The 23313-nt window shown below is 43.6% G+C and overlaps 1 protein-coding gene across 1 annotated transcript in view; it reads left to right on the forward strand.

Moving 5' to 3' along the window:
- Positions 1 to 6762, forward strand: part of LOC115314936 — a 53198-nt gene extending 46436 nt beyond the window's left edge. The window contains exons 8-9 of the mRNA XM_040210152.2: positions 3406 to 3479; positions 6743 to 6762. Of these exons, the coding sequence (XP_040066086.2) occupies positions 3406 to 3479; positions 6743 to 6762 (94 nt within the window). The remainder of the gene's footprint in view (positions 1 to 3405; positions 3480 to 6742) is intronic.
- The last annotated feature ends 16551 nt before the right edge of the window (positions 6763 to 23313 follow it).

A 23313-nucleotide genomic window follows, 5' to 3' on the forward strand; every position in this document is an offset into this window, starting at 1 on the left:
CGCGAACGAATGCATTGGATGCGCGCCTGACTTCGCAGGAACCAAGACAAAAGTGGAACACCGCAATCGCTACGGACGTGAGATAGTCGAATCCTTTCTCATCCAGAACGCAGAAAACGTTTCATTGACCTCAGTAACCTTATCAAGACGGGAATCAGAATTCTTCAGGCCTGAACTTGAAAAATATCGCAACTCCACTTAAAAACCACACCATCACGGTAGTTCTGCCCGTGCCTCGTGGGTCTTCCTCGCCCTTTCCATCTCCCAGCTTTGGTTTTTCTTCCCCCTTATCACCCTTTCCATCTCGCAGTTTTCCTTACCCCTTGTCACCCTTTATATCTCCCAGTTTGCCTTCCCCCTTATCTTCCTATCTTAGTTGGGGTCTCGTTCCGGGTACAATTTTGCTGCCCAAAATAAACGTCGTTGTTAAATGAAAGAACGTGGTTGTCCTGTGCTTGTCCTCCGTGTTTTAGTCTTTCGATTTTAAGATATAGTAATACCGAGATAGTGGCATGAGTTTACAGATTCACAGTGGAATGTCGGTTAGTGTATATGCCGAAGGGCGCGCGCGTTGCCGGGAAACCCGCATTAGTTTGCAGTTGTTAGGGTTTAGTTCCATACACCATTTTTGGCACCAAAGAGTAATATTACTTAAATCAAATTGCAAAAGGCGTTCATCATCATCATCATGAACTTCCCAATAAATTACACAGTCATCCGCGTATAAATGCATGGAGGAAGAAACACAGCTTGGTAAATCATTAATGAATATTAGAAAAATAAACATTTTAATCTGATTGCTTTTGTCAACAGCCGCTTGCGGCCGGCTTTGAGTAAACGTTGCTTTTTATCTTCTTTTTAAAGTACAACGTGCATGCAAAACTCAGTGTCTAAAATAAATTTCCAATAAAGTTCTAAACTGCATTTTTGATCTGTAGTTCACAGTCATTTGGGCGTCTAAAGGGCTGACGGGGTATAAAATACTGAAGGATCTTAACGGCTGAAGGTGTCGAAAGGGCTGAAAGGGTGTGAAGTACTGAAGGGTGTGAATATCTGGACATACAGATAACATGGTGAAAGATGCGGTGGGCGTTCGGGGTGCAATCGCGGTGCCAGACACAGGACACGAGGACCGTGAACACGAACATGACAGTTCATACATGGCGGCGTAAGTCACCGAACACCAGACTCGAGAATTAAACAATTTTGACCATGACTCGGCCCCTTTCTTTGTACAAGCGGTGAGCGAGAATTCCCCATTTGGCGTCACAACCTGGGCTCGCCGCTTTTCTGGAGTTGGCTTGGCTCTGGTGTCGAGCTGTACCTGGCGGCCGTGAGAAAGACGTCTGACGAACGGAAGGTCGGACTTCAACTTGGGCGGCTAGGCCTTGTCCAAGCGCCGAGGAAACTGGTTTCTGAAACCTGAAGGCCTGAGAAGCGTTTTCTGCCTGGAGCTCATCTTCCAGTGCTTGAACGGGCAGGTCTTGGAGACATTTGCACCATCGGAAAGAAAGAGCGCCACCGCTTCTTTCCCTTCGTTGAACAAGCTCCTCAGCGGCGTCAGCAAAGGTCGGCTATTGCAGTTGCAAATATGCTGTCTGACATGATTTTGAAGAGCCTCACGCTACTGGACAAGATTTTATAAAGCTTGTGAACTCTGAAAACAAAGAAAGATTTCATGTCGCCTTCGCCCATGAAAAATGTCTCGCTGTGACGCTTTTCCCAGAAAAAAAAGAAGAAAACCACAGAAGCGCGCTATCTTCTGACAATTCTCAGTCTTTGCCTGGTTCTTCATGGTGGTTCGCTGTAAGTATTTTCAAGTTTAGCTTCATTATTAAGAAACCGATTCTTGAATATTGGGACAAACCAGATGAGAGAGTTCTTCCCTTATTTTTGCAGTTTATTAAGCTAAAACGATACCCTAACAACACATCTAGTAGTATAGTTAGCACCAGCAACCTGTGCTACGGTGCTGCATGAAGACCTCTTTACCTGATGAAGAAAGGTGCCACAGCTAAATGGACAGCACATTCAAGAAGAATGCCGACGAGGTCGCGAACGCTGAAGAGTCTCGATAATGCCAAGAGGAGTTGGAGGACATTGAGATGGAGATCGTCACGTGCAGCGTCAACCTGTTCATTTTGACATACAACTGTCCTGTGCTTTCGCCTCTCTACCGTTGTCGCGTTTGCGGCGCATCGGTGGGAGACTTCGCAAGGGTGAACTGATTAGAACTCAAGCCTTATAATTATTGCTTAATTTATTTTAACCCAAAAGGATGGCCTTTGTTATGACCGTTTTCTTTTTTCCCACGTGCTAACCCTGGCGAAAGCTAGAAGAGTTTTAAATGTTAGTGGCGCCATTGATGATGCTCAGATGGGGAGAGAGCCCGGTGTAAAAGCAGGCAAATATTTCGGTATTTTAATTTTTCTAAATTTTAGGACATTTTAAAGCCTAATGATAAACTTGCCTAGGTTAATGTTACTTGTGAGGCTTTATATCTTACTACGAATGTTTGGCGGCGTGCGCAAAATAAATATTTCATTGTATTTTTGAGTACTAGTTTCTTCACCTGTGGAGTGTTGTAGGTCCTCGCAGTGCAACAGAAATCGTGTTTGCAAGACCATGATATTCCTGTGCAGAGTTTGGTAACGACTCCAGTATCGAACTCTAGCTGTTGATTTTGGGAAGCACGAACACTCCAGAAGGAGGACGATGTGGGGATTTGGACATGTGGGTAACATGCTCAAAGAGGCGGCGGACGCGAGGGCTGCTATCGCGGTGCAAGGCACGGTTCACGAGGCGCGTGTAAAAGAAGAGGACCGTATGCCGCCGAACACCAGGCTCAAGATTTGTAGAGTTTCCTAGATGGCTCATCTCCTTTCTACGGACAAGCCGTGAGCGAGAATTCCACAAGGGGTTTGAAGGCCTGAGGGGTTTGATGTACTGAAGGTGTTTGAAATGCTGAAAGGGTCCAATAATACATTACAGCTGAAGTAATATTTTTAATGGGGTTGGCAAGCTCCATACCTTGAGTGCAAAAATGTTATATCTCCGGAAGAAAATGAGCTAGTACCTTTTACATACAGTAATGCTCCTCCCAAGAGCATGGCTTTCATTAATTGTTTGCATAAATAAATCTAAAAAATTACCCGGACTATTAATGTATGATATGACGTGGAAATACCCCACCTGTAGAAAAACCGTATTTATCAAAACCTGTCGTAGCGCAAATTACCCTGAAGACAATTCACTCTGTGGCAATTGCTTTTCTTACACTCACTTAAGCTGAGTAGTGCGTTACCGCTTGAGTTTACACGTATTTCCAGTGACTGACGTGTTTCATTCAAATTTTATTTCGCGTATTGATTTTGGCATATAATAATGTAATCCTTGTTACCTTAGTGGATGTAACATCAGACACAAGCTTAAAGGATATGGGGATGATTATGATTATTTCGTCCTTCCCTTTAACAAAGGTATGAAAAACTATTTCAAATTCTTATGCTTCCCAAGTTCTTCGAAAACATACCCTGATAAATATTATGTACCAGAAATGCTTAAATGAAAATATCAAAAGGCTTTTGAATTTGCCAAAGTATATAGTTATGTTATCTATTTAACATCCTAAGGCAAATACGCAATCGGCACCAAACAATTTTGATATGTAATTAGCTATGAATGTAAATTTTGTTTGTCAGAATATATAATGCAGGTTGCGAGAGATTGCGAGAGCCAAAACTGATATGTTTATAATGAATGAGTTCTACATAACTTGATCTAAAGGACCCCATCGTGAGAGTCAATCCAGCAATTTATTTTAGGAAAACACGGGGAAACGACTCTTATTTATAGCAAATTTCTTCCACTGCTGCATTTTTTGCGAAACAAGTTCCCATATAAACTAAGCCATTTTTGGCGCAGGATTTACATGTTTAGGCAGCCAATATGACAGCACAATATTATTTTTTATCAGAATATTTTTTGTTTATTTCTTGATAAGGCAATTTACTCCTGAATATTTGAACAGACACTGAGAACATTGTTATTTGAGGCCTCGTGATTCAGTCTGAACAAGGCAATGTCATAAATTACTATTGTGTTTGTTAACCATGTTTTTATTTCTGGTAACCACCCAAAATAATATTGTTAAAAACGCACATAATGAAAGAAACTTAGACAATGAATTATAAAGCATAAAAAAGTTAACACACGTTGTTTTCGCTAGTAATACTCAAACTCATATTTATTTTTATCTGAATGTTGCAAAAAGAAAACATTGATTTAGAGTTCTATTGATGATAGGTTAACTATTTTGAGATATGTTTTTGTGAGCTTTTATTCAACGTTTTTGAACGTCTTACTATGCATCTACAGATTTGCACACCGAAGTCAGCCGAAAACGGTATTTTTGCCTGCTTGCGAAATCTATAATATTAATAACAAAGACTACATGTTTGTTCCTGGACACTATGTTGAACTACTTATAGTAATTAGTAATATTGCTAATAACCTTATTAAATTGCTCATCTATGACAGTTCCAGCGCACAAAAAGCTCTTGATTTTTAATTGGTTTGAAAACTGAAGACTGAAACCTTTTATTGATTACCCGATAACTCAAAGTTCAGGAATCTTAATGACTAAAAACATGCGCAACGTCATAAAGCCATTTTGATTGTCAAAGTTATTACCTTCCGGTGCAATCACAATTTTTCCGATGGGGAATAACGTCGCTATAAATATATCACGATCTTTGGAGGCGCTGGCCATTATAAGTACTTTATTTTGAAACCTTTGATTAATTTACTGATTAATTTAATTTAAACTAATACTTTGAGTGACTGTAATATCTGGGTAAAACCGAGATTTTAAGATGCGTCACTACAAGTGCCTTAATATAGCGAAAATTCACCAATGAGAAATGAAGCATGGCTGTATTAAGTGAGAACTTGCATTCTTCTCAAAAACAGCTTGACTTGGGCACAGTAAATATTCTCAGTATATGTCTGCTTCTAAAGCCACAACCAAGAACGAGCAGTTAGACCTGTAGAACTAAAGACTGAAAAAGTTTCTTAATTATCCCAATAACACAAAGGTTAGGGATGTTCATGACTAAAAACTCAACACCTACTAAATCTCCTTTAGTTTTTAGATGTTTGACTCGGTGTCGATGGAGGAGAACTAACGGTGAGGTTTCTTTAGGATTAATAAAATATACACTTTTCAATTAATTGTAATAAACACTCCAGATATAGTTACATTGTGCAGCAAAAAGCCACACCCATGGTTTATTGTTAGCATGATTTGACAGGTCGACAGCTTGCAGGGTATATATTATCGGATCTGAAACATACTCACAGAATATTAAAATATGCGCGAATATGGTTACAAATCCAACACGTGGGACAGATATAGAACTAAAATAAATGCTTAATGAGGTAAACTTGAAATTGTAACTAGGACAAAACAAGTATAGCACACAGTGCGACTGCGGGGAAGACAATCGATTCCTAGGCAGCGAGCTATGGTTGCTTTTATGCACACGATACGTACAGCATAATCCAACCTAGAACACACGACAACTACTTAGAGGCAGTAGCAACCTTTCAAAAAAGCGATCTCCACATCAGTGAAAAACCTGACAGACGGGTTTGAGCGCCACATATCTGCGTGGCGGCCGCGTGTGCTGCCGATTCCGCGTAGCACGCGGATATATTACCGACACTCAAGTGGATCCTTTGTGTCAAAAAACCGAATGTTTTCTACGTGTCGAGAGATATCCGACGAATTAGCCACCTGAACCTTATTTCAAAAAAATGCAAGAACTACCTGGAGGACTATGTTTCCAATATATAGAACGTAAATTCTTGAAAAGGAGTAATGCTTTAATTTATCTATATCAAGATCACTTAAACCAATTTCATCAGGAGTTCAATATAAGTACAAAAGGATATTACTTGAACGGCTTTTGAATAGCGCCAACAAATTTAAAATTCGGTTATAGGCAAGTGCGCTGCGTTATGATTCCGATAAAGTTAAGATATTTTCTTATAAACTTTACCATATTACCATACAGTTGATTATGATGTCGCAGGTTTCAGTCGTTTCGTGGAAAAAAAAACATGTATTAATTGCCAAAACAAGCCTTTTTGGTTTCATACATGGTAAAGGGATGTGCATTGAAATTTCATGTGATGTATTCGGGTTACGGGGATTAACTATACTTCAGAAGTTTAAACGTTTTCTGAACGAGAACTCTATTTACATATAAAATTATAAGTTCTATTACACGAAAAAAATAGATATAAACTATTCATCAGAAATGAGCACTTTGTTATATCAGATTATTTTTCACCTAAATTAGGGCGCATAACGTGAAAAAAATGAACACATTTTTTCCCAATCCGAACTTTAACGAACCGCCAAACGCATAACGATTTTTTTATTCCAAACATATTTCACGTTTATCACAAGCAGAACGTTTGTGCTGAATCATTTATTCCTTAGCAACGACGTCCCTTTTGTTTCTGTGCCTCCGGGTTTATTAGGTTGCCTAATATTTACCAGCTCACCCGTACCCTTAACCTTCTTTAATAACAAACTGAAGGAAAAAAAGCGTCTTCAGAAATGAAAAGTAACCTCTTTAATCGGGAATCATGATAAAAATTGGAAGTTGCATTAATTCTACAGAACTACTGTCCTGTCTGCCATTGATATAAACATACTAATAATTTTTTTCAGATGATTATTACAGTTATTGAAATACTCTGAAGTTATAAAAACGCTGCTACTATACTGCGTGTCGGCTGTCTTTCAAGTTTTTTATATTGAGGTGACTTGCTTTCACACGAAATCAAATTGATTGGAGTCTGCGGCATGATGTGCATATCAAGTCAAATGACAACTTCTATTTCATTAGTTTATCAAGTTTACCTGAAGATTACACTGATTTGATTTTGAAAATAAATGTCTAAAACAATGACGACTTTTCTCTGTTAGTGTTTTACTATTCTATTTTTGGCATTGGGTATGATCAAGTGTTATTTAAAAATGCGAAAAAATATAGGTGCACAAATGTTATCGAGAGCATTAATTTTATGATAAAGCATTTCATATTTCTATGAGAGCTCGAAAATTGAGTCTTTGTCGAGAATAAGGTAGCAATGTTGCGATTTGATATTTTAGGAGTATATTATTTGCTACTGCACAGCCACAGAAATATTTTATTTGTCAGGTAATTTTGTGTACAAAATAAAACAGCGCATATATAAAGTGATGCGTTACTTAAGATAAAATCAAGCAAATTAATGCATTTTTTTATGGGCTAGAGAAAGTAATAAGCTAAAAACGTATTAATGAATTTTTTGCTTACGGCTGTGAATTCATCAAAATTGCGATTGATCTATTGCACTACCATTGCACGAGCCAACGAGATAGAGGAGCTTAGCTTGATAAACAGAAATCCCATTCTCCCATCTGCCGCCATTGTTCAGCTTATTGACTACTCGTCACGTGACCTCACAAAATACGCGATTTAACTGACAAGATCTCAGCACCCATAACTTGTTAGAGGTGTTCTGCGTTGTCCTTGTTTCAAGCGTGTTGATTTGAGGTGTGGAAGCCGTAATTTTAAGACGGTCAAAAGCAATCTTGAGCGTTTTGCTCGGTCTCACGTATGTATGAGGTGGATGTAAGAAGGAACGGAACTATTCGTACGCATTTCGCTCCCGATTGGCGTGGGTATTGTCACAAAAGGATAAAATCGGTCCAGGGTTGCTTGGCCATTAGATTGATTTGGATATTGCAAGGATAAATGTTAACGTGATGTTTTTGTACCCTCGTTGAGCAGTCAAGTAAATTATTTTCCACCTGATATGGAGCGCACCTCTCGCCCTCTAGGCGACTGGTGGATGCTGAAAAGATTCACCCGGTCTGGGAATCTATTCCTAAATACACCAAGACTAATGAAGCGCTCTGCCAACTGAGCTAACCAGGATCTACGTAAATTTCTCCCCTGTGGATTTTCTTTAAAATCTTTATATCGTATCGATTAGAATGGGAATGTTCGAGATGTGCGGTGAAACGTGTGCGATGTATTTGAATGCACTATTCAGTTAGGCAATTACGTAAGCCCTGCTTGGGAGTGCGCAGCCTCAAATTCGCTTCATTTAAAAGTTGTGCGGAAGAGCTGACTTTAAATTAGCAGTTCCCGTGCGAGACTAGACGAAACAGCGCTGCTTTTCAAGTTGTCATTGCTTCGACATGAGCTTTCACGAAGCACAGGTGCTGCTGTTCAAAACCAAGAAACTGGTCTCCAATCTGTTTTTGTGTGTTTCATTTACAGCAGTCGTCAAAGCACAAGAGAAGAAGGCTCCTTCGGACAGAGCCTGACACTAAAGCAATGCAACTTCTTCACTGACCACAATCCATGCTCCTTAGTAAGCTTTATTATGTCATATTCTGTAGAAGAACATTCAGGCCATAGATGAACTCCCAAAGGAAAGTGCCTGCTTCTCCCCCTGCTTGTCTCATGCTAATCTTGTGGACAATCTTAGACACATCACGAAAAAGAAATCCTTGTAAAATTGTGCATTGAAAACTATGAACCATAAATTTTCGCCAGCGTCAGGTAATCAACAGGAAGTCGGAAACCGAGCATGTTCAGTCATTGTCTCCTCAAGTGAGAGGTTACACTGTAGAGACATAGAGAAACAAGTACTATTTCAATGTAGACCGATTTCCAGCAGAGGCTACGCATGAGGTGGCCCTTAGATAACCTCTGAAACATATTGAAACTAAAATAAATTGGCGAGAAAGCACGAAAATTGACATAATATTATCTGAATAATATAACACTTTTGCAAATTTTTTAAATGCGTCTAATTTCTAATAGTAATTTCCGCCAATGCTGCGATTCCAACATTACCCGTAAAACCACAAATTAAAAAGGTAATTATTAAATTTCAGTTAATTATTCAACTTACGGTGACGATTATCACCTCATCTAATGTCCACCAAGCCTGATAAATACATGGTGGAGACGGCACTTGTGCATATATCACCTTTTCTTTATTCTGTTAGAATAAAAATCAAACAGGTTTATCTGCACCACCGTTACCAGGTGCGGCTACTTTGAAATACGATGACTTGATACTCCGAAGTCCAAACACATTGACTTAACATTATCTTTGCCCCTGTTCGGATGCAAGGTCATTGATAGCCGCTATTGCTAATATTCACATGTAAAAAAAGCCCTAAAATAATAAAGATTAAAATGGATTTTTTTTTGGCAAACGCTTCACTTGTTTTTATAATGATGTTTTAAAATATGCCCAACGTCAGCATTATTTCTTCTCTTTAACAGCAGCCCGTGTTTGCCCGGAAAAACGTTGATTCCTAAACGTTACTTAAATTTAAGTCATGTATGTAGTTCCATAACGTTTACAGGGAAGCTTTTGAGATCTCGTTTGAAACAGTTTTTTGCTCTAATATATTTTGCCCTTCGACACATGGCAATGGCTATATTGTACGTATTTAACGACCAGGTGAATAGACAAAAGGTAGCAAAGCAAATTGTTGTGTGTATGTTTATACAGCCGGAAGGTAGTCTGCCTCAGTGGGCGTCTGGTGTCTGAGCTGTTGATGAACAATTTAGCCAGCGCGGTACAACCGCTAACCTGGGGTCTTTAACGTGCACCGCGCAGTAGTGATACACGATCGCACGCCGGTACAATGCTCATCCAGATCGAAACGGGCAGGGGCGGGATTGAGCCCAGGATCCTGGGTTCTGCAGCGCGAGGTTTCGTTCCACATGCTCCGAGCTGGATTCTGGAACACAGAGAGTAGGGTGACCACCCGTCCCGCGACTCGCGGGACTGTCCCGCATTGAGGGCTCGTGTCCCGCGTCCCGCAAGAAATATCAAAATCGTAAAAATGTCCCGCATTTCAAACTGTCCCAAAATTCACTACGCAACTCACTGAGCTGCCGAACAACGGGGCACGGGGAAGCGTGGTGGTCGCTGGTAAACGTGTGAATCGCAATGGTACACCGTTTTATATCCAAGCGTTGCGGGAAGCGACCGTCGTTCTTTGCAGAAGACCTGACGCGCATGCACCGCTGTGCACCCTCTCTTTAGTGGCAAAATAGTGCAAGAAAAGATTGCTCGACAAAAGTTGAAAAATAAATTATTGTAATTATTTTTAAATCATGCTGTGTCAATGCGAAAGTGTTGCTGTGGAAAAATGCTTTCTTTATTTTTTTTTGTGAAGACGATTACACAAGGCAAAGAATACTGCAACTCACAACGACAAAAAACAACACAAGGTTGAAATTCGTGTAGGAGCATGTTGGTAAAAATGAGACAAACAAATTAGTCGTTAGTTGTTTTATACAGCAGGAGTTTAATCTGCCAGAACATGGCGACATTGTTACCCACTCTAGATAATCAATTTTACCAGTGCAGTCCGACTGCTAGACTGGGGTCTTTAGCGTGCACCACGCAGTAGTGATACACGACCGCACGCCGGTACGCTGCTGATCCAGATCGAAATGGGCAGGGGTGGGAACTGAACCCAGGCTGCCTGGGTTCTGCAGCGCGAGCTTTCGCTCCACGGGCTCCGAGCTTGAGTGCACTAGCCCACCGATTCCCCGTTAAAATAAGAATCGACAGAAAGCAAGAAGCTCTACAAGATTTACAAGAAGCTGTACAAGATTTACTGCATCTTCTTTACTTTTTATGCATTGAGTTCTGCTGCAGTCGATTTTATGTTTTTAACTTGTACACATTTATTAAAGTATATGGAATTTAAACTTAAAATATATTCTTGGGAGTGAAAATTATTTGAGCTTCTATATAATAGGCTTTTGGAGACGAGAGGGTATTAAATATGTGCTAGCAAAGTCACATTTTCTGGCGTGTGTTGATAAATTACACCAAACAGTTTTTTTCATGTTGCTTATTAACCTGAAACTGGGGCAGAAGGAGAAAAGAAAATGTTTCCTCCTATTGTCCCAGTCTTGGGTTAAAAAGCAGCATGGTAAACTTCTAACAGCTCGACTGCGCACTAAGTTATTTTTTGCAGTTGCCGCAGTCGAAATATAATACCATATTTCCCTCTTACAAGCATTCCCCCCCCCCCCCCCCTCCCCCACGGGTCAGCGTGTCCCGCATTTCGCTAACAAGAAGGTGGTCACCCTAACAGAGAGATAGATGAACACCAATTTTAGATTAACTAAACAATGGGTAAGGCGTAGTATTTCGAATAGCATAATCGAAAGCTACACAAAAAATAAAGCACGCCTACCTCGTAAACGCGTAAAAAATTAATGGCTTGTTTTAACTAGCCTCCTCAAGTACTCTAACGACTTGCACTGCGGAAACGTACAATGAAGACTGCCATGCGTAATGAAGGAGGAAGAACTGAACAAAAATTGTAGAGCCCGTCCACTTCACGTGAAAATTGAGGCCCAGCGAAGCTGTTATCTTTACGACAGCTTTACGACAACTATAGGACATCTATACACTCCGTGCGACGCGACCGGCGCGCCGCCGCGCGGCCGTTACCGAAGGTAGGAAGTGAGAGCCCCAGCGAAACGAAATCACGCCGCGTACATTGGTACGCATTGAAGTCGGAGCGGTGCGGTTGCGCTAGGTTGACAGCATGAACTGCTGCGTCGTTAAGTGCTCCAATAGTTATGCGTCGTATCTCGTGGGGACGAAGTTTCACAGTTTTTCACCTCGCCGGTTTTGTGGAACAGCGACAACGATGGACCCGTGCCGTACGACGCGAGAAATTTGGTCTCCCGATCATGTCTGCCACTCTGTCGGCACGGCTGACATATTCTACACTGCCGCTTTGTGCTCTGCGTTTGTTTTCGTACCAGTAACGCCTACATATCTCAGCTCGAACTGAAATGCCATCCCACACTCGCGGGTATGCAGTGCGAATTTCGTTGGAGGAATGCCCTCCAAAGAAGTTTCGTCCTCATCGTAGGTCTCGATGATATTTTCGGACCAGTATGGCACGCAGTCTGTACTTCATGAGGAAAGATTCGGACGGTACAAAAAGTGACAAATATGAATCTAGGGAAAACTACAATGAAACTTGGAATCAATGGACAATCGATGTTTGAGTATGAAGGTTTATGTGGTGTGCTTTTTTTTTATAGGCCTCTTTTTGGATGTGGAAACGCTGACACCCCGAGTTTTGTAGACAACATTTTTTTTTCTCGGCTTTAGAGCTATCTATTGTAAAGTTGTTCGAACTGGAAGAACCGTCCCACTGGTCCCTTCCTACCTGTAAAGTGTGCACCTCCCGGCCATGATGAGTGGTGTTCTCTTGACACCCTTTGACGGTCAAGACTGGTTCCCGTTTAGTTACGCCGCTCAAAAATATTTCTACCTGGTTAAACTATGCCACCTCTTTAAGGTATAATGAGTGTTTTGTCAAGTTACGGTTGTCCAAGTACCTGTGTGCCGAAAATCAGCACCTCGCACAACCAGATTACTACACAACAGCTCACCGCAAAAGCCTTTGACGGCCAAACCGTCTGTTGGCCGGCAACTTGGTTTTCTCGGCTTTGAAGCCACCTTTCGTAAAGTTGTTCCAATTGGAAGTACAGTGCACTAGTCCCTTCCTACCTGTAAACTCTCCATCTCCCAGGACGAGTGGTATTCTTTTCACAGCCCTTTCACGGTCAAAACCGTTTCCCATTTAGTTACGCCGCCCATACCAAATTTCCACCTGGTTTCCCTATGTCACCTATTTTTGGTATTAAAACTGTTGTGTCAAGTTACGGTCATGTCCAAGAACCTGTGTGTTCAAATCTGCACTTCGCACAGCCCGGTTATAACACAACATTTTGGATCCAAGATTGGATATTCCTGACAGCTTTATTCCTTTATTCGTTCGAACCATAATTTTAACACCTGCTGTCTTAATAAAACTTGACTTACTTAGTGCACAAACTTATTGAAAATCTCACTCGCCTCCAAATATCATCGTCACAACAGTCCTACGTTTACAGCGACGAGCGAAACAAATTTCCCACCGAGAGCAATTATGGTGGCGGCCCTCTAAAGGCCCGTTCACACTCTTGCGACCGACTTCGACTGAGAGAGACTAGAAAGGGTTTTTAAGCCTTTTGCAACTTCTTAGGACCGGATGCAATGCACCGGAGCTGGTCCTAAGAAGTCGCAAGAGGCTTAAAAACAGGTCTGGTCTCTCTCGGTCTAACTCGGTCGCAAGAGTGTGAACGAGCCTTTACTTTACGGAAAATTGCTCAAACCTATTTTTCGACCACAACTAAAGAAATTACCCCTAATAACGACTCAAACTCAATATATAAGAAGCGGAGAACAGCTAAATGCCCTTCTTAAATCTGCCGCAGCCCTCATGCAACGTCACCCTCAACTTATCGGCTCAAAAAGCGAAAGTTCTGTCCGTGCGCGCTTCCGCCGCCACAGCTTCGCACGCGAAAAGGCGCCGCAGGCTGCTGAGCGCGCCTCACTGTCGAACGCCAGCTCCTCCGCTAGCGGCGCTACGCGCGTTTTTCAAAGCGCCCCCTATAGTTCCCGCACGGAGCGTATACGCCTTATATATGATTGGAGTGAAGACACGTACACGACTGCATTTTTTAATTGTCTTTTTATAATTCTTAGTGACTAAAGTGATCATTGCCTTATGGTCACTCATGGGCAAGTTCTAAACCTAATTTTTCGAGGTACGATCGAGGTCAGTTTTTTTCCGTTTGAGCCCGTCTCTCTATCAGGATCGCGGAAGCGAAAAAGAAGAAGGTTAGATCGACGCTTTCTGCCCTAGTTTTGTCACAGCGCACTCTTAGCTGAGATAAATAGTTGACCACAGATGACAACAAGGGATCATTATCTCCTTATCTAGTAATGCCAAGGAAGGCTGAGTCACGCGGGTTGCCCCCCCCCCCCCCCCTTTTTTTAATTCTTGCCACGAGCAATCAGAACGAAGGAGCGCCGTTTAAGCGGGAGTTTTTTTTTTGTTTCATTTATGGACGCATTTTTTTCCAGATCCTAGCACATAACAGCTTGGCTGTAAAATGTGAATAATTTTATATTTAAGATTCAATACGTTATTGTTACGTTATTTTGGACTGGTTGACATATACCCCTGTCAGACGGCAGCTAAAATGAGATTTACGCCAAATGACATTCAAGTTTTCAAATGAAATTCAAGATAGGACCTGCCAGACGACAACTAAAATGACATTTAGGTGATGTTTATTACTATTGCGATCGCAAATTCGTCTCGTGCACATAGATCACGTTTTCGTAACTAAACAATTTTAACACGGCGAAACGCTTTTTTTTTTGTGTTGTCTGCTGGGACAACAATATATAACAAAAATCCGGGATAGAAAGTTGCGCTCACTAGTTCTATTTGTGTTCGGTTTCTGACGAAAAAATAAAGCGAAGCGTGGGGCGAAATCCATTAGCCGACCTAACGTCGTCATACGCCGATCCGTAAGACGAGCCTCCCGCGCTCCGCCACTGCAGCTGGCAGCCTGCTCGCACAGTTCTTTCGGTAATTCCGGTAGTGCTTGCTTTCTCCGGTTGTCCCTCACGCCCGATCTTCGTCTGCCGTGTTCACTTTTATGTCTGCGAGGGATCCTGGATGCCGTATTGCGCTTCCGCTGTCACTATCACGGCGGTATGGGTTGATTTTGGTTCGAGCGTCACCGGCTGTTGAGAAAGCCGTCCGTCATCTTCGTCGTAGACGCATTCCGCGAGCTTCGGTTTGAAGACAGGCTACCGTACCTACTAACGTACTACGTCTTCAAGCTGGCGTTCGGTTGATGCCGGCGACATGATCAGGTAACTTGTGAATATGTGTCGGTGTTACATAGAGTGCTTGGTTGGCCAGGTGACTTGTGTGCACCTAACTACTCCAGTGAGAAAGCGAGTCGGCGCTGCAAAGCCATACTCCACTGCGGAGGACAGAACCATCGCCAACTTGGACGTCGTGTAGCACTTCACTGCCAAGTGTTCGCATCCATCCGACGCGATTGGCCGAAGGTCGTGAGCGCCGCCGAGACCGCTGAACGGTTAAAAACACACGGGATAACCGAACTGCCCCAGGACTCCCTAAGGTCATCGAGAGTCGCTGTACGAATGCCACCTGTGACATCAAGTTCCAGCTCCAGCGGCTACCAAATAAAAATAAAAATAGTAAATACCCTTTTTGCAAGAAAAGGAAAAAGGTTTATTGTAACGAATAACGATTTATTAAAAAAAGAGATGTTTGAGCTAGTAGAAATATTATCACTACGTGGGTTTTCGGGCTCTTAGAAAATTCAGGCAATCTTGTTTCAAACTCACAAATTAAAAAAAAAACTTTATTTTATTGAGCGTCAATCAAAACTAACTGATATAGCTCCTGTCAATATTCTAAAGTTATTCGTCAACTCGTTTTAATGCGAATAAAACAACTGGATTGGTCATCTTCCTAATTGTAATAAAACGGGAATCGGTGTGCATGCTTGATGAGGTGAAAACGACTAAATAATTGTTTCTAAATATGAGACAAGAGTGCCAGTTTCTAGCACTTTAAATACTATGTTTAGAAGCTATAGAACGTTCTTCATTCCGTGGAATTTTAAAGAAATGTTTCAAACTAGCTGTGTGGTGAAATTTTGACTGCACTGCTTCCCCATTGAATCTCCAATTTTGAGAATAATATGTCTAAGGTGCAAGATATTTTATGCCTAGGAGACTGATGCATCTATTGCAATGTTTCTATCCAGCTACAGTGATTCTTCTGGCTCTCCTAGACCACTGCTACCAGTTCCAGTATATCAACGTTGGAATGTTGAGGCAGTGTCGTGACCCTGTTCCAGAGGTTGGCACTGTCTACCACTCAGGAAGCAGGCACATATGGCGACAGTCAATGGGACCGCCGTGTTCCCACGGATCCTGTGTAGCCACGTGTTCCTGATTATATCCAACATGCTGAAACCTTACCCAACCCAGGATATTATCTTGCGGGGAACTGCACGTCGCTCAGTCAATTCCGTACATGTGACGACCCTCCCAGACTTTTCGTCATCACTCCCAACTTCTTGTAGTAATGGATAAATTTCAGCCTACTACTAGCTTGGAAAATTAGAGTGGACACAGGGGCTATTGTTTCATTTACTTCATGCGCGAGTGAAGCTGAAGCTATGAGCATGAGAATGTTGACCTGAACGATGGTCCCACTACATGAGCGTGCATGCTTGGTAGCGGCATTGAAAGCCTGGATCTTGCACTTAAAGTGAAACGTAATCTTGCTGTTGTGTGTTGTGTGTGTGCATCTGGCAACATCGGTGAGTCAGCAGAAGCCAAGCCAAGGCGAGTCAAGCTGGTTTTACCGAGCCGTTTGCCATTCCGGGGACTTGTCATAAACCATGTGCTTCTTGTCTAACTCCTTTTTTCTGCACGGCCAAGTCAGCCGCCTGAATAAAGCTTTGGGTGGCGACGAGAACGAGGAACGTCAAACTCCGAGGCACGCAACCACACTTTTTGGAGCAACGACAGCTTCCTGGCAACTTAGCAACGACGAGACCACATGGCGGATAAGGATGAGCCCAACATTGTCATCAAGGGTCGGCTGGGACATCTCGAAGAGTTCGTTCCAGACAGGGTTCAAGCGTGGCCCCTGTACCAGGAGCGACTCAACTTTTTCTTCACCGCGCACAACATCGTCGAGGGGTCCCCAAAATGCGCAGTCCAGTTTAGCGTTTGTGGACCGACAATATACGCCTTCATATGCCCCTTGTGTGTGCCGGTGGACTCCCTATGCGGACATCACGTCGGAGCTCACCGCCGACTTCACACCTTGCCTGTCAGTGATTGTTCAGTGATTTGCGTTTCATAAGCGGAGCCAACAGCCTGGAGAAATCATCGCGAATTTTGTCACCACCCTGCGCCGCTTCTCCGAACACTGCGACTTTGGTGAGACCTTGTCAGACATGCTATGGGACCGTCTGGTGAGCGGTGTCCTGAACAAAGGGGTGCAGCGTCGTCCCCTGGGCAAACCAATGTTGGAGTTCAAAAAGGCGTTTGAGACTGCAAATCCTTCGCCTCTGTAGGATCTCCAGCGACGACATTGATTTTCGTCAACAGCTTAAAGGGGCACTCAAGTGGATTCTGAGATTGTCTACTTATTGGCATAACTCAATCTACGGGCTTTAAGCATCCTAAAAAACCCAAAATTACATTCAAGGGCAGCCGATATTCCTTTTAAAATCTAAATAAAGATTGTGGCACGCCACTCTTCCTGCGCCGTGGCGCAGAAAGGACGGCATGCCACGATCTTTGACTGGAATTTTAATAGGGAAATAGGTTGCCCTTGTATGTAATTTCAGGTTTCTTAGGATGCTTGGAGTGCATAGATTTAGTTATGACGCTAAATAGACGATCTCAGAATTCACTTGAGTGCCCCTCTAAGACGATGACCGCCTTTTGTTTTTAAAGTAGCTACCCACTCGGTCTTCTGCGCAATGCGAGAAGTCGCGTCTATAACATGCAACCACGATGTTGTCGTTGCGCGGCACGTCGCACTATTTCCCCAACTAAGATCTAAACCACCATGCAACCCACTGATCATCACGTTCCATTCCTCCATACCCAGGCTCAGCAAACTAATCATGGACGCCACTTCCCACCGCGTAGACTCTATAAAGTTATTTCTAAAGCACCCGCCCAACCAACCGTCGTCTGCCCAACTTACGATCCCTTCTAGTACGCAGCAACCAGTCTGAAACTCCCTCATCTTTACGTTCCATTCCTCCATACCCATGCTCGGCAAACTAATCACTGACGCCACTTCCCACCTCGTAGACTCTAAAGTAATTTCTAAAGCACCCGCCCTAACTTCTCGTCGTCAGCCCAACTTACGATCCCTTCTAGTAGGCAGCAACCAGTCCGGAACACCCTCATTTCTACATTCCATCCCTCCATACCCAAGCTCGGCAAACTAATCATGGACGCCACTTCCCACCTCGTAGACTCTAAAGTAATTTCTAAAGCCCCCGCCCTAACTTACCGTCGTCAGCCCAACTTACGATCCTCTCCAGTACGCAGCAACCACTCCAAAACCCTCTCAATTTTATGTTCCATCCCTCCATACCCATGCTCGGCAAACTAATCATGGACGCCACTTCCCACCTCGTAGACTCTAAAGTAATTTCTAAAGCCCCCACCCTAACTTACCGTCGTCAGCCCAACTTACGATCCTCTCCAGTACGCAGCAACCACTCCAAAACCCTCTCAATTTTACGTTCCATTCCTCCATACCCATGCTCGGCAAACTAATCACTGACGCCACTTCCCACCTCGTAGACTCTAAAGTAATTTCTAAAGCACCCGCCCTAACTTCTCGTCGTCAGCCCAACTTACGATCCCTTCTAGTACGCAGCAACCAGTCCGGAACACCCTCATTTCTACATTCCATCCCTCCATACCCAAGCTCGGCAAACTAATCATGGACGCCACTTCCCACCTCGTAGACTCTAAAATAATTTCTAAAGCCCCCGCCCTAACTTACCGTCGTCAGCCCAACTTACGATCCTCTCCAGTACGCAGCAACCACTCCAAAACCCTCTCAATTTTATGTTCCATCCCTCCATACCCAGGCTCGGCAAACTAATCATGGACGCCACTTCCCACCTCGTAGACTCTAAAGTAATTTCTAAAGCACCCGCCCTAACTTACCGTCGTCAGCCTAACTTACGATCCTCTCCAGTACGCAGCGACCACTCCGAAACCCTCTCAATTTTATGTTCCATCCCTACATAGCCAGGCACGGCAAACTATAATCATGGACACCACCTTCCCCCTTGTACACTCTAAAGTAATTTCGACAGCCCAACTTACGATCCCTTCTAGTACGCAGCAACCAGTCCGGAACCCCCTCATCTTTACATTCCATCCCTCCATGTCCAGGCTTAGCAAACCAATCATGGACACCACCTTCCACCTCGTAGACTCTAAAGTAATTTCTAAAGCACCCGCCCTAACTTACCATCGACAGCCCAACTTACGATCCCTTCCAGTACGCAGCAACCAGTCCACAAAACCTCCGGCTTTGCTCCCCGGTACTACGCCGCGCGGCACGCCGACATTGTTTGAGTGCAAACACACCCGCCCTCCTCCAAATCTGCCATTGAGAATCCCTCCGGCCCTTCAAAAGTGTCACAATCAAATATTAGATAATGCTGCTCTCTGCCTAGTGAAGGCACATCTGAGATATCATAATGACAACTGTGCCCAGTTATGCAAAAAGCTCACCGTCGCTAAAAGGCTTTTCAAGTTCCTTGACTCGTCTTTCCATTCTCACTCACGCGGACATGTCGACAAAATTCTTGAAGTCAACTCGTATCTCTATGCCAATGGTCTCGCCTGTAAATCAAGGAAACTAGACAGTGTGCTGCCCCGAAATGATCAGGCTGCCGTCCATCGCAAAGATGATGTCACCAAACGAGACGATTTACCCCTTAGTTCCCCTGAACACGTTATCTTATCGAAGAACCTGTCCTTCGTCCCTACACATCAAAGCCGACCTGACCCTTTTTCTTTACATGTAGAGCGCGAACAATTCTTCTGATGCCTACTTTTAGATGCCCACTTCACCCAGAATCCGTCTGACTTTAATCACACCATGTTCGACACCATTAACCCAAAGAGTAGTACCTGGACCCCGCTCCCTGCCAAACACCCTGAAACTGACTATTCAATCAAAGCATGTCGTAGTATCCTTGCCAACTCATCTAGCAACCTAATCTCTAAATACTGCGACGCCACCCCGCAAGAAGTTACCGCTCTAAAATCCCTTCGAAACCGCACTGACCTCGTAACCAAGCCAGCCGATAAGGGTGCAACCATGGTGGCCTGGCGCAGTGATCTCTACTCCGAAGAGGCTCTCCAACAGCTCTCCGTTCCTGATTTTTACCAACCCCTTTGCTCTGATCCCACCGCCGCCTTCCAAGATAAAATTACAGCTACCGTAAGGCTCCTAGTCGGTACCAACACCCTTCACCGTGCTGCAAATTGCCTAATTGTTTGACATCCCTGCGCTGCCTCATTCTGCCTCATTCTACCTCCTTCCCAAAATTCACGAAGCTCGATCCGCTGGCCGACATATTCTGTCCGTCATACCTGCCCCACTTACTTCATCTCCGCTTTTGTTGATTCGGTCCTTCAGCCTATTGTACAAAACCTGCCCAGTTACGTTAAAGACACAACAGGCATCCTCTAACGCCTATCTAATCTGGCCCCGACTCCCGACACTATCCTCTTCACAATGGACATCACGTACCTGTACATGGTAATTCCTCACGCCGAAGGACCACAGGCTCTCTCACAGTTTCTTGATCAGCGTCCCTCAAAATCCCCCGTCTCACGCCATAATCCGCCTCGCCGAACTAGTCTTAACACTAAATGCCTTCCAATTCAACTACTTCTATCGCCAAAAATGTGGTGTAATGATGGGCACTGAGATGGGTCCCTCGTTCGCCAACCTTTTTGTCGGCTACGTCGAGCAGTAGTTTTTTAATTCCTTCCCACACACGCACCCGAAATTCTATGGTCATTATATTGACGACATCTTTGGTTTTGAGCCCCTCCCGTAGTTGACCGCTTCACCCATGCACTCTGTAACGCCCACCCCTCCCTCAAGTTTACCTCAGTGATATCGAAATGTTCTGTCAACTTCCCAGACTTAAAAATCACTAGTGACAGTCACAGGTTCCACACCTCTGTGCACTATAAACCCACTGACAGCCTGCTACCTTCTTTACTTCTCGATCCATCCTAGATGCCAAATCGACTTTATTCCCCTCTCACAATTCCTTCGCCTCCATAGGATTTGCAGCGACGATATTGATTTCCGTCAACAGCTTAAGACGATGACCGCCATCTTTACTGAACGTAGTTACCCACTCGGCCTTCTGCGCAATGCGAGCAGTTGCTTCTCTAACATTTCGGGGCACTGCTGCTGCGACTCGCTTCTTCCGAGTGCTCTACTGGAGCATGTCGGGCTGCTTAAAAACCGAGCCGAAGCAGCTTCTACGGCTATGTGGCCTCTTCCTTTTCACTCTCGTCAGCTCAGCTGCACATTACTGCTTGTGCTGGCCCTTATACCACTGCTTCGTCGGCCCGTTCTGGAACTGGTGGCATTATCACTGACTTTGCCACTGGTCTCGGGTATCTTGGGGTCAATACCAGTGGCGGCCCTGACGTTGGCTATTGCACTGTCCTCGTCAGCCCCACACAGTTATTTTATTGCCGCTTTTCCAGAAGGTACTTCACACAGGTTGCTTTCTGCGGTGCTTTTGCACTGCACGTCTGAAAACAAGCAAGGCGAATGTCACACAAGTGGCCATGGCTGCAAAAAACTGCCACTTGTTATTTAGAGGCAGTGATCCCAGGAACTTGTAGATTTCTCGTAATGTAGCCAGCTCACTTTGCCTACTTCTATGGTGGCCCCTAGCATCAGATGTTTTCTGGAACATCTTAAGTAACAACTATGCAGCAGCTGTATTCAATATATATATGGAATACCTTATTAAACAATTTTTAGGATGTTTTGGAATAAAATTGTGCACGTATCATGTAAACACACGTAGTATATTTAGCTTTGAAACAATATGGGACTATCCAAGATCAAAGAAAGCTAGAAGTAGAAACATTCAGACTAACTTCATGCAGCATTCCTTCTTATTTTCTTTTTTGAGCATGTCAATGGGAATGTAAAAGCCGGTGAAAAGTCACGGTGGTGAATACCTACACTTTGTTTATTAGAGCAACAGACCCTTTAGAAGATTTGTACCACTTAAAGAAAAGTAACCTATTTTTGTCGTGTTGCATTCTTCCCAGAATCTCTACACGGCGGCCGTGCATTGAACTCGGTCGAGGTACGCAGTGCTGCGACGAGCCACACACGCAAAACCAATACTAGGCGGCCGTCCGCTCCGCTAATTGTTTTGCGCGCTCCTGTTGGCTACGCCCACTTTCAAAGTTATATCTTACCCAAACATGTTCCTTGAGGTTTCGGTGTTGTGATGGACTTCGACATATGTCTTGAGGAAACCGAGGGCTTCTAAAATCACCCGTATGCCGGTGCAGAACCCGCCGTTCCGCTTCTGCTATCAAAGACATTCGAGGTGCTCGTCTCACGTAATTTGAGTACCGACGTCTCGCGGATGGTATAGTTGACAGGTGGCCTTTTTTTGCCGGCAGGCGCTCCTTCCGACATCGTAAAAACGCGTAAATGTGGAGCGCATCGCAAGTGGGACCAACGAACCGAGAGCCGACCGAGGCGAGCACACGACAGGTTGAGCGGTTGAGAGTCATTAGGCCTACTGGATAACTGGAGCTGTGAGTAGGTTAAACAATTCGGAACGTAAATTGTCTGCAAAATATGCGTTAAACAAACTATTTTCGTAAATAAAACGATGTAAAAATTGTTTTTGCAATATATGCCTTCTTAAAAAAAAAGCAACCGTAACATGTGTCGAGCGCTGCCGACGAGAGAACGTTTTGCGAGCCGTAAATGAGTTTGGGGAACTCGGTTTACCCGAAATGGCATTTAGATTAAATGCCATTTGAGTTGCCGGGTGGCAGTCTAAATGGCATTTACACTGAATGGCATTGGCGTAAACGCCATTTTAGCTGCCGTCTGACAGGGGTATAAGTGCCTCAGATTCACTTCTACAACACACCACATAAATAAACTGTCCTGCAAGATGCGCATGATGGCACTTCACACATATGGTAGAAACGTAAGGTAGGAAATAATTTTGTGGAAAAAATATTTACCACGGACTGTGGGGACCGGTTGCCCTTTGAAATAGCACAATGAAATCATTCGTTATTATTATTATTATTATTAATACACAGATAAGTTCTTATCGTCTTTCGTGATTTGTTTTAGCAATGGATATATTTTTTACGCGATCGTCTGAACAGACATGGAGGTTATTATTCATAAGGAGTGTTTACATGACGTCAAGATTGAGTCAGATTCTACTGCGGCCGCTGTTGCCGTGTGTTGAAGTGTTAGTTGGAGGCGCATTTCTACTTGTAGATATGCCGTGTGTCATGAGGTATTTTTGCAGTTCATATTGTTCCCTTTGTTCTGTGTGGGTGTGGATATGACAGATAGTCAGTGCGCACGTTTTAGGTTTCTATTTCTCAGGCATCCTATTAAGCGAATGCTATATTAAGGAAGCATGCGGCTGAATGGCCACTGATGGCGATCGCCATAGGTTGGATCGCGGATCGAAGCTTGTTTCCTTGGAA

The sequence above is a fragment of the Ixodes scapularis genome, unplaced genomic scaffold, assembly GCF_016920785.2.
Source record: "Ixodes scapularis isolate PalLabHiFi unplaced genomic scaffold, ASM1692078v2 PGA_scaffold4__175_contigs__length_147842914, whole genome shotgun sequence".
Lineage (NCBI taxonomy): Eukaryota > Metazoa > Arthropoda > Arachnida > Ixodida > Ixodidae > Ixodes > Ixodes scapularis.